Raw genomic sequence first — 12,352 nt, 5'->3', positions numbered from 1 at the left:
CAGAGAAAAAAAAATCTTAAAAATCCCAAATTTATGTTGTATTCAATTCTGTCATGTTCACAGCTACAGTTGCTGATATTTGTTGCGTAATAAAGCCACTGAGATTTGTCTCCATGCCTAGTCGATTTTGTGTAACTGTATACCTTACAAAACTAATTGAAACACATGTTGTTGAGATTGTATGTCTGTAAGTAAACAGGAAACACAACTGTTTCTAAGAAGGCTGAACTATGACCTTCATGTAATCTGGAGAAATAAGTGTCTTAACAGCAATGCTATCTACTGGCAGGATTGTGTTTAATCTTTAGAACTGATCTTCAGTGATCTGAGGCAAAGTGTTTTTAATGTCAAATTCAAAATCCAAGCCTAGAGAAAAGGCTCCAGTGCTTAAGTTATATTTTTTCTTTGCTTCAAAAAAGATCGTGAACTGGTAACTTTATAGATTTTTTTATGACAAATTAGAATTGAATGTTGCTGTGCACTTGGATTTTCCCTTGGAATACAGTTAACTTGGTAGCTGTTGACATTTTTTCTGATTTTAAAGAGTAGTCTTTTACAAAATGGATGAGCCAATAAATCTTCACTTAAAAGCTCTCTCACACTAGTGTTTTGTGTTGTCTTTGCAGCAATTTTATTCAGATAATTCCAAGTGCTTATCTGTGATATTTAATTATGTTTCCGTTGTTCCTTGCTACTGTTTCTACTTCCTTCAATCCATACCTCCCTCCTTGATCCCTCCTGAAATAAAAGCAAACATACACACAGCCTCCCAATTCTATAACCAAACCACTATTTGGAAGGAGACATAACTGTTCCCAAGACAGTACTTCGCATCAGCTTTTGCCAAGCCATGTATTGCTTGTTCATGTATTTTTCTGAGACTTGTAAACATAAGAGAGACTATGATGTTTAACAAGTATCTATTTTATACACTGAATGTTTTATATTTTTTTTCAAAACGTAGGTTGACTGTACCCAGCATTATGAGGTCTGCTCTGACAACCAAGTTCGTGGCTATCCCACACTCCTCTGGTTTAGGAATGGTGAAAAGGTGAGTCTGCAAGCTCAGCAAAAGATCAGACCATTTTTTCCTGGATAATATGCGGGCTATGCTTAGATCCTGGGGGGAAAAAAGATCAATTTCATATTTGAAAATCCCCTTGTGACACAGAAGATGTTTGAGGTTCAGACTGATACTGGAAGAGGTATACTTGATCCACAGATAAAAGTTAGAGCTGTTCTGTGCACCCAGTTGACATTTTTCCTTGTAGCAATTCAAAGAAATATAATATTCTGAAGTTATGGGAAAGTAAAATATTTATAAATACTGTATACTTGAACAGTAGCGAACAAACGTATATAAATAGTAGTGTTAGTTATCACATGTAACTTCAGAGAGAGTGCACAAGTTAGACAAGGGGGCACATCCAAGGTTAGAGGCATTTTCAGTTAGATATACTTTGGTCTGTAAATAGATTGAGTTTGAAGAACAAGAAATGTTCTGCTGTTACTCCAGAATTATTTTCCATCTTTTTTATTTTTATTTCTCAAATAGCTACAAAAGGCATGACACTTTGCAAGAACTAATATCTCAGTGTAGAAAAGTTAGCTGTGTTTTTTCTCAACAAGCAAGATCATTTTTTTGGACCCTTTGTAATTACTGAAGATTAAGTTGCTCTGACTTATTTGAATCAAGTGAAAGAAGAAGCCAGATCACTGCTGTTGTATTTGGTCAAGATGAATCTCAGCTGTTAGTCTGAACAATGTATTTCTGTTGACATCAAACTGTTTTTTCTCCATTGGCAGTGTTGGTATTCCCTGGTGACATACTGCCATCAGAATCACATGTTCCTTCATTGCCTTATACAATACATTTAAAAGTAAAAAAACACAAAACCAAGTCCAACAACTTTCCAATAATGTGACACAGAGATTCCTGGAAATCTCTTCAGCCGCTATTGTACTTTCCAGTAAGGAGGGGGAGGAGGAGGGCTGCTTCAGCCTTCCAGCATTGTTGTCCATAGTACCATCATCCCCTTTGTCATAACTGAAATCTGGCATCACAACATTCATGTCGGTTAGAGGCAGCAGCAGCCCTGGGAGGAATGAATTGGCATTGACCCCACTCTGCTGAAATGGATACAAACAAGCAGGTACAGGCTTCCCGCATTATTTTAAATTAAAATTCCTTTGTGATATAGACCCCTGCATCGGACAGGGCTCTCACAGAAACAGAGACCACCACCAGATAGCAATGGGTATTTTATTATTCCTTGCAGGAGCTTTAGGTTCACAAAAATAAAACATTAAGAATGCTGGCTAGAGCGAGAGAAAGATCAAAGTGGAAAAGTTTCTGAAATTTACTTCTAGGTGCTTACTTCTAAAATACCTTTCTCTGAAAGAAATTTTAGCTTATTTCCTTCTGGTACAACAGAATCTATGGCAAATCCTGAAGACATGGGGTGAGTAGAATGCCATGGAGAGGTTTAAAGGCTAGCTAATCATATTATAAATATGTTTACAGTTAGCAATCTTACGTTGTTCTGATAATTATTTGCTAGATTAACTACATAAGTACACTTCTGCAAACTATTTGATAATTGTAGGGTGACCAGTACAAAGGGAAGAGGGACTTTGATTCCTTAAGGGAGTACGTGGATTCCCAACTGCAGAGCTCTGGGAAAGAACCACCAGCAAGTAAACCCACGGAAGCCCCACAGCCACCTGCAGAACCACCCCAGGCTGAGGTAAGATGTTCCTGCACTCTGCAATTGTATAGAAACTGTTCAAACTGTTTCAGCAGCCTGTCCAAGTCTTCCATGTGTTTCTCCCTCTGATAGACTGAAAATTTCTAGATGTAAATGGTACCAAATATTTTCCTACTTTTTAAAAAAGCAAATAATGAGTGGAATCAGACCATAAATCTCAGTGATACTTTTACTAACCCGCTGAATTGGAGAATGTGAAAAATACCTGCCTCCTTTTTTTATGGTTGCAATAAGTGGTTTAGCCAGAGTGGCATAAGTGCAGTCTTTTTTGGTGTGCTGAACTACGGGCACCTGTCTGTGTGACAGCATACTTAGTTGCTATGGAGATGAGTGTCACTTGCAAGATTCTCACTTGAACCTAAGGAGACAGCAAACAGCACTGAGCCACTAAAAAAAGTCACTGTCCCATTCTTTCAGCCTATCTGCAGAAACAACAAACAAGCAAAGGTCATGAAGACTGATCTAGATGTGTCAGGGTAATGTGTGCTGTGGCAATAAAACTCTCGGGGCTTGGAGACTTACTCTAATCTTGGTTGTAGGAGCTACAGGGGTTATGAATGTTGCCAAGGAATTGTCAGGAATAACTTAATCACCTCTGCACAGCTGTACTTCATGTCATGTAATTTTCTGTCTTTTTTAATCACTTCTGCTTTTCATCTGTCATTTTTCTTGCAGCTGAATGTAAAATTGGCAAGGTTGAAAGATCAGGGATCATTTTAAAGCATAGCTTGTTATCAAACGTAGAGAACACAACTCTGTCCAGAAAATAAGGATGGTGACTTAACACTCCCTTGTGATGTAGAATGAACTTACATAATTAAAAAGTGTCTATCTTATTAACATAAATACAGTTTATACTCAAGTTTCTCACAAGAGAATATTATCCTTCCCATTTCACTTTTTCCATTTGGGTTACTCATCTTATATAAGGTGGCTAACAAAAAGTGATGTTAGTTTTGCAATTTTCATGTCCCTCAAAAACTATTTTTTTAAATCGGCCTCATATTTGGAAGACATTAACAAGCTGGTGGTAGTACAATGCAGAAAGTAATTAGTCTTCTCTCTATTTTTAGAGAAATAACAAACCACATGTGATGCAAATTCCCACTTACGCCTTGATTGCACCGCCACACATGCAAACAGGAGGAGATTGTGGGGGGAATTTTTTGCAAAATAATAGTAGACGCAGTGTAGAACTAAGGTTAGTCTTTGCAATTTTACACCCCAGCTGTGGATGCCCCTATTTCTTCGTTGCTTATCTTCAGACACCTTGGTTCTGCTTTTCTTTTCATGGGTTTTGAAACAAGGGGCTAGCCCACAGCTGGCACCACAGGCAACAAAGCAATGAGTTCTGACTCCAAATGTGTGTCCCATTGTGGATTCTCCAATTATATGGGCCAAATACATGCTAGTCCTTTCACAAAAATTGAACTTTTACATCCATGAGACTGCAGTTCAGTCACACTTCACTAAAATTACTCAAAAATGATCCAGATGTATTAAGGCAGGGTGAGCAACAGATGACCAGATTAAGTGGTTGCATAAGCTGTATTTTCCTAAGAAACCAAGCTAAAATGTAGCTGTCCGATATTACACTCAATTTTGTGGTTGTATAGCTCTATAGCTATGCTCTGCTATTCTGATAGTAATCTACACATCTTTGAAATGTGTTTTACTATGTAACTATATTTACTATGCGGAGGACATTTTTTATGGGTTTTGCAGATTTGGTATCTTAGATTGTAAATGATGTTTGGAACAGCTCATAATAGAGGAATACATATTTACTGTCATTTTTTATTAATTTAATATTTTGTAATTAATAACTAAGTATGATATCTAGTTTGCAAATAATTTTTTAGAGGTGATACCACTTCAACTTAATGGAATAACTTAATTTGATGAACTAACAGTCATTTACAGTAAAAGTTTATCCAGTACCTTTAATTTGTAATTTCAAGTCTCTCTTTGGCGTCTTTTCATAAAACTCTTACTGGGTTAAAAGTAGAATTGAAAATCCTTTCAGCTGCACTCCTGTTTTTTGCTTTGCTTTCATTTGAATCTGAAGCCTTTACAGGCATGAGATTCACTCACTGATTTATTTATTTTGAATCCCTCCCATCCGTAAAAGTGTCTCGCAGAAATGAAGTTTGTTCTGGTTCTGTGCTGTCATACAATCAGTGAGACTGCCTTTAAGCAACATTCTATCCTCCCTTCACTCCCATCCCATTGCGCCTGATGTTATCAGGAGCAACAATTCTTCACAGCATCCGTGTGAGTATGGTGTGGTGATGTTCCCTTGGCAGGCGAGTATGTGTCTCTGGTAACAGCTTTCTCTGTGTGTGCAGCACAAGGATATATAGCAGAGGGAGAGCAGCTGTCAAGACATCCCTATTACACAGTAAATACCTCCCTACACTAACTCTCCAGTGGCCGTTGCAGACTTGATGCCAACTGCTCTCAGCATTATTCCTTTGAAACACTTGTACGACAGTGTGTGAAGGTGATTTTTTCCAACAGCTATCAGTTTGGCTACAGGCAGAATCCCCTGGAAGTAGGGATGTTTTGCTTCTGCAAACACGGGTGAGATTCATAGTGAAATATGTCTTTCTCTACAACTCGCTAAGGGAGGAAAGCAGCTAAGGGATAAATGCTAGGTATTCTGCTTTTAATCTTGTTCATATCATCAATAACATCATCTTTACCAGTTTGAATTTCCCTCTCAAGTAGCTCATTTGGCCAATGTTGTACACACAAAAAGTTTTGATTTTTTTTTTTAAGCAGGCTGCAGTGCTCTCTCTGTCCGAAAAAAACTTCGATGCAACTATTGCTAGGGGAATCACCTTTATTAAATTCTATGCTCCATGGTAAGAAGTTTACACATATTTTTATACCTATTTTTCATGATTATTGTTGTTCTAAGCTGTTTGTACATTAGTTGTTATAGGTCTTTTGAGTTCTTTGTAGTATGGTATTTGTCTGGATCTAAAATGTGAAATAACTGAAGAATGTGCATGCTGGCAAGAGTTACAGCAAGAATGTTCAGTCTCTTTTAGCTTTCTTGAGATTCCTCTTTGTGGAAAGGCTGGCAGAGAAGCTTTTCTGTGTCAAACTCCAGCTAATGTCAGGGAACAAGGAGAGTGAAGCTTTCTTCACAGGCTTAACGTGCTTCCATACCTTGATTAGGGTAAGCAGAAGGGAGGCTATCAGCAGTGTTGGTTGAGAAAGGAGAACATGCTGGCCTTTGGGACCTCTCCTGCCACAACCAACCTCTTCTAGAAGTGTTATTTAGCACCTGGAAATTGGTACAGACCATAGAACTATGGATAACGGGCTGTTACTCTTGAAGTAACTGATGCAGATGGTGTAGGTGTAGACACTGAGTGGAAAGCACTAGGGAAAAAAACTTCATGTCCTATCTGGTCTCTGCCATTACTGGCATATCCAGCAGAGCCTGGGACCCAAGCTGGCATAAGACCCCAGTATTACCAACTCACAGAACAAATATCCCCCCCCCCCCCCCTTTTTCTTACTATTCCCTTTCTGAGACAAAAAAAAAAGTTTTAAGTTGCTTTATCTGGTTTATAGACTTCATCTTATTTGTGCCTCATTGAATTTCAGGGAATTTGTTTGCCATCTTTCTCATCCATTGTCTGCTCTTCTAGCCAGTAAAAGAAACCTAGTGTAGGGGGATAAAAGAAAATTAAGCTTAATTTCAGTATCTGATTTCATCACTAGCCATTTAATGAGAGCAGGACTTGAAGAGTATAGAAAGATCTTTTGTTTGTGGTGGCAGAAGACTTATTACAAAGCAACGCAGGCAAATGCAACCCATTTTTAAATGTACTCATGAATATCAAAATATTGTTTCTTAACTGTGCCAGTAGGTCCAACCATGTTTCTGACTGTAGGCTAGACGTATCAGGGGAAGTTTGATTTTTACATAATCTGAGTGATGCAGTTCTTCTCCACTCTGTTTTCCCTTTTACTGTAGCGTGGTTTGCTGCTTGAGAGCCACTTCCATGTTCTTTTATGTCTGAAAGGTCTGCTTTTGGATATGGGAAAGTATCTGCCACCATTGTGTTAGGAAACCACCCTTATCCCACACCCCTTCATGCTCACTGCTCTTCATTCAATTCCTTTATCCTTTCTGTGCACTGTGGGGTATTGAGATTGATTCTGTGCCTGTTGTACTACACCACCAGCAGAACTGGCTGTTAAATTCAGGTTATGCCTGTGCACAAAGCAGAAAGATGCTAGTTTGATTTCTGCTTGTTGGCAGATGTAGTTCATCATCTGAGAATCTTATGGCAAAGTTGGATATAAAGATACATACTCCCTTTTAAGTTAATTTTTCTCAATAGCATGGCAACTTAACCATCATCCCCTTTGTGAGATTCTAATGGGGCGTTGTTGGCTCCCAGAAATGGCAGGCTGAGAGATGGTGGTTCAGGATGCATTGCAGAGAAACAGGTTCTTAACCAGTATGTTCTCCTTGGCCACACTGTTCAGAAAGCCACCATTTAGGAAAATACTAAGTATATTTATGTAGCTGGTATCCTAGTTTTAGCTTTCAATGTCATGCTTATGTATGCAGTTACAGTGCACTGCATATGAATGCCCTTTTTCTCTTCCAAGTTGGTTAACTTATGTTGGGCTCAGCAAACACTATTATGTTGCTTGCTAGTTCTGTTCTTCAGTTAGTTTTGGAAAAATATTAATGTTAACTTGCGTAATAAGCATAAAAGTCATCCTGTTCTAGTAGTATTGTGCATGGTCAGAAATGCTTTTATACTGTTGTACATTAACAAGGTGGTTTAAATATACACAGGCTTGTATTAAGAAAACTTTTGCAGAGGCATCGTTCATTATTTTTTGCAAATGCCCTGATCTAGCCTTAAGGCAATTACGGGGCTGTTCTAATTACCCAATTAAGGTGCAGCTGGGTTAGAATAGAATGAGCAATGCAGCCTTAAAATCTAAAGCACTTTGGGAATTCTTCTTGAAGGCAGTTTAAGAAGTTCAAGTTATGAACTTGGCTTGGCCAAGTTAAAAATATAAACAAAATTAATACTTTACTATAATGCCTGCCATTTTACAGTATCATTTTCTCTTTTGACACTAGTGTTTCACTGTGTGTACTCTGTGGACCACATTCTCAAGTTACTGTATTTACTTATTCTAGAACATCAGGAAATGAAGTAGAAATAGGCTTTTTTTTGGTGTTATTGGTGATATCACTGGGATAATTCTATATGTAATGCAAATCAGACTAGGATCTGCTATTTTTTTCTTTCTGCTAAGTGAAGTTTACGGACTACCACACGACTGCATTTTGGCTCTACCTGAAAGTACAGTGGTAGTGGATACACTTGAAAGTGAAGTTCTTCCCAGGAAGTTTGTACCTTCTGAGTGGAAAAGTAAATCAAACTACTAGTTAACTCAGTCATTGTTTAAAAAAATTAATTTGTATTATAGGCATTCTGTACCTTACCTAAAACACGGTCATTTCTATATGAGCTTAACATTCATTTAAGTATTCTCTGTGCTCATCTTTATTTGGTTTCATATTCCTCTGTAGAGTAAAATGTTAATGTGCTGACATCTAGAATACCATTCCAGAAGAGACAAATGAAGGCCAGAAACAACTTCAGTGCTGAACTTAAATGAAATCACTCACTTTTGTTTTCTTAGCTCATTTACTGACATAATAGGGCAAGGGAGTTGGAGGCCTAAATCATTTGGGGATAGGAAAGGCAGCTAGTTAAACTTGCAGATATTGCAATAAGACAGTAGAGATAAACGAGAAGGTGTATCTGCTAAACAAATCTCTCTCTCTCTCTTTGTTTCTAGGTGTGGTCACTGTAAGAACTTGGCTCCAACTTGGGAGAACCTTGCCAAAGAGCAATTTCCAGGTTTGACTGATGTCAAAATAGCAGAAGTAGACTGCACCGTGGAACGTAATGTCTGCAGCAGATTTTCTGTAAGTGTGAAAGACCTGGAAATGAATTAGATAGTATTGTGTTCCAAATGTTAGAGGCTCCAGCGTGCAGCCTAGCTGGCTGCTGGGTTGTGGGTGCCTAGTGCCAGTGAAACTGGGTTCTCAGCTAGTCCAAAGGAAAAAAGGTAGTTGAGATCAGCAAAAGTAACACACTTTCTTTCCTGGATAGTTTGCTTGGATTTGGTCATTCTCACTATTGGATGAAGGTGAAGAAGTCCCTAAATTAAGAACCATCCCATTGTGAAACCACCAAAGCCATTGTGGTAGTCATTGAATAGTTCTGTTCCTAGAAAAAAAAGATGGCTTTTAGAGTTGGTAGTCAGACAGTTGAAGACAAAGGCTGGAGCTGGCATTCCAGTTGCTGTTGGAAGAGCCTAGAGCCTAGAGGACCATGTATTTTCCCACTTAAAAAATTTTAAAAATTGCAGTTGGCAGTGAAAATTCTTTTTTTTTCTTCTTTGTTATTTAATTGAAATGTTTTAGTGGTTTAGAGTGGTTTGGTGGCTTTTCAGAGTCAGATAAATACCAGTAAGTCTGGAAATTAGTGACAAGTTTCTTTTTTGTGTGTGTGTGTGTGTCTTTTTGAAGGTACGCGGTTATCCTACACTTCTGCTCTTCCGAGGTGGAAAGAAGGTCAGCGAACACAACGGAACGAGAGATCTTGAATCGCTGCATAGCTTTGTGTTGCGTCAAGCAAGAGATGAATTGTAATAAAAATCTGGATGCTCTATCCCTGGCTGTCTTTGTACAGTAGTTCAGGGATTTAATTAATTGCTAACTTTTAAATAGTACGGGGGGGTGGGAGGGCATTTTTTTGTTTGTTTTTAGGAAATTTAATGTACTAAACATTGGTATCTTCCCTCTGTGTGTGTGTGTTAAAGACATGCTACCCTACTTGTGAAGGAAAACTAACATGTACCTACTGTGCAAACTGAGAATATTTTCAGTATTGGTAGTATTACTGCATTTCTGCATTCCCGCAAGGAAATGTAAATGGTTTCCTTTGAGACTAAAATACATTAAGAAAACCAAATTAAGGACACCAGCAGAATATTTTTGTCTTTGGGTTAGATTTGGTTAAAAAGTAATCCTTACAAACTGCACAAAAGGTAAAAGCGGCAGCTGTGTTAACTTCTGCCTCTACAACTGCACTTATAACCTGTTTGTCTTAATATAGCTGCTGGTTAAGAAACAGAGAGTCATGGGAGATTGAAAACACACACACTTTTGGAAGATACCAAGCCACCATGAGCTGGTTGTTTCCTGTTAATCCTCTCAGCATGGGAGGTCTAGCCATAATGAAAGTAATGGTACTGTAACATGTGCCTGAACATTACTGATGCCATAGTGTATGTCAGGTGGATTTTTTGTAGGCTGCTTCTGTCCATCTCCAGAGGAGTAACTATGCTCTACTTATATAGAGCCAAAGTGAATAGGTGCTGTTATAGCTAAGCCATTAATATTAAATGATCAGTTAGACCTCAGAGCTGATGACATACGTTTCCTACCCTAACCTGAATTCAGACTTTGTGCTGACCTGCTCCTAATTCAGAGCACTTATAGAACATCAAGTAGTACAATGTTTAATTTTTCCACTCAGCTGTTCTGCAGTCGTCTGAAATAGTTCCCCACTCTTCTTAAGCCTTAACCTTTTTCCAAGCTGTAAGTGTTGATAAGTTTGAATGTTAGGCCCATGCACTCTCTGTTGCCTTGGATTATAATATGGATCTATTCTTTGGTGCATAAGATGCTCCATGTTAGATGTAACTGAAATCCAAAGAATGTACATTGCAGATACTGTCATAACACGGTGACAGCTGCAAACCGAGGACGGAACTCTGCCATCCTGTGTGCATAGAAACTCATGGAATGAGTATGGCTAAAGGCTAATTTGACTAATCTGTCAAAATGCCGATTTTTGTCCATCATATGGAGTAGGGACTTTTTCCTTTTTTTTTTTTTTGTTTAATAAAAAAGGAAAACAGCAACCAACTTTTCAGTGAAATGCTCCTGGTACTTCACTTTACTGTCTGTCAAGAACTTTTGGTTCTGTTCAGTCTAAAAATGTGTAAGAAAATCCACAATGAAAGCTAAGTGTTGTACTGGCAGATGTATTAGATCAATGTATATTCTTCTGCCTTAAAGGAAGCCTTTATTACTATGTTTTTAACAACTTTCTAGTGAAGCACAATGTCATGAGTTTCTTGTATAAAATCAAAGTAGTACAATTGTTTACACTGCGATTTTTTTTCTAAATAAAAACTTCTTAAAAAAGCAGTCTTTCTATAAATGATACAGCACAATGAATATACAGTGACAAGTGCAATAAATTATAGCTTGTATTTACAAGAAGCCTTTTAAATGCAAGAATCAGAGGTAAGTGCATTTAATACGTGTTTAATATTGATCAAAACAATTTGCTATTAGCTTCTGCTAGACAAACTGTGGTTACCATGTGATTGTATCCTTTATACCAGTTTGTTAGTTGCATGAGTCAAAGGGGAAAGGCTGGGCAAATACTTGAGCAACTAAATTGCTGACATTCTTTCTTCCTGTAAATAAATTGTCCAGCTAGAGAATGAATGGCCCCCTAAACTTTTACATCTGAACTACAGCTAGAGAAGTGTCCTGACTTCCTTCCTGAGTAAGTGGTAGTAGATGAGGCAGCTCCATGCAGGGAGTGGAAGGAAGTTGCATAAGAACAAGCGTATAAACCTAGACTGCCCAGTCTGAACTGAAAAGACCAGTCAGGGTCCAACTTCATGCTAGTATTTCTAACACGGGGCAGCCAAGCCATCTCACTCTTGCAGCATCAGGTTTAAACTGCTTGGAGACCAAGGGACTCAAAACGTTTGCTTTGGCACAATTTAAGATGCATATATCATGACAGGTTTCAAGAGGAGACTAACAGTATAGGTGTAGTAATGGGTCCTTCTAGACAAAAGGCAATTCCTAGCCTTAGGCATTTCATATTATTCTGTACATGATGTATGCTCTAAGTCTGATGTACTAACAATTCTTTCTTTACCGTCCCCTTCCCTCCCCCCCCAAAAAGACTCACTGCTTTTGGGTATCCATCTGGTAAAACTGCAGCACACATCCAAGCAACTGATAAGGCCAAGCTGCTATGTGAGATGAAGACCATCCCAGCCAAGTAAAGCATGTGTGCAGGCATATTGCTGCTTTGCGAGCCCTGGCTCCGCGGAACTGAGTGGCTGCTGCAGCGTCGGGTTGGGTTTTAAGAATTCCAACTGTTTGCTCACGCCACAGTGTGCGGTTCCCCAAGCCCTTTTCTTGCACAAGGCACATAAATGGTGTTTGGAAAACTATTCTGTCAACCTTTTTTTTTCCCAAGGTCAGGTAGTTCATCAAAGTACAGAAGGTAGTATGGAAGTTCATGGAAGAATCACAGAGTCCATGTGAAGACTGTTTGTCAGTGACATCCACAAGCTCTTACTACCATATTCCTGTATTTCTTCAAGATTACATTAGAATTATCATCGAAATAAAGAACTGATATGGCATTTAGTTTGGTAGGTGCACAACATGGCTTGGGAACGTAATCAGGATTCATAAGATGAAC

General features: G+C 38.5%; 2 protein-coding genes across 4 annotated transcripts in view; one reads left to right on the top strand and one right to left on the bottom strand.

The window, feature by feature from the left end:
• TXNDC5 (thioredoxin domain containing 5) overlaps positions 1 to 11,046 on the top strand; it is a 22,831-nt gene extending 11,785 nt beyond the window's left edge. The window contains exons 6-10 of one of the 2 annotated variants that reach the window (XM_083826209.1): positions 965 to 1,051; positions 2,607 to 2,747; positions 5,553 to 5,635; positions 8,622 to 8,751; positions 9,358 to 11,046. In XM_083826209.1, coding sequence (XP_083682335.1) covers positions 965 to 1,051; positions 2,607 to 2,747; positions 5,553 to 5,635; positions 8,622 to 8,751; positions 9,358 to 9,480 — 564 coding nt within the window. In that variant the 3' untranslated portion in view covers positions 9,481 to 11,046. Of the gene's footprint in view, positions 1 to 964; positions 1,052 to 2,606; positions 2,748 to 5,549; positions 5,636 to 8,621; positions 8,752 to 9,357 lie in introns of both variants that reach the window. The other variant, XM_083826208.1, reaches the window with a different exon arrangement.
• The window catches only part of BMP6 (bone morphogenetic protein 6), a 96,935-nt gene continuing 90,224 nt past the window's right edge, over positions 5,642 to 12,352 (bottom strand). Inside the window, exon 7 of one of the 2 annotated variants that reach the window (XM_083826207.1) lies at positions 5,642 to 6,447. In XM_083826207.1, the coding sequence (XP_083682333.1) occupies positions 6,430 to 6,447 (18 nt within the window). In that variant the 3' untranslated portion in view covers positions 5,642 to 6,429. Of the gene's footprint in view, positions 6,448 to 9,357 lie in introns of those variants that run through there. The other variant, XM_083826206.1, reaches the window with a different exon arrangement.

This window comes from Anser anser (genome assembly GCF_964211835.1).
Source record: "Anser anser genome assembly, chromosome: 2".
NCBI classification, from domain to species: domain Eukaryota; kingdom Metazoa; phylum Chordata; class Aves; order Anseriformes; family Anatidae; genus Anser; species Anser anser.
This window is presented reverse-complemented; position numbering and strand designations above follow the sequence as displayed.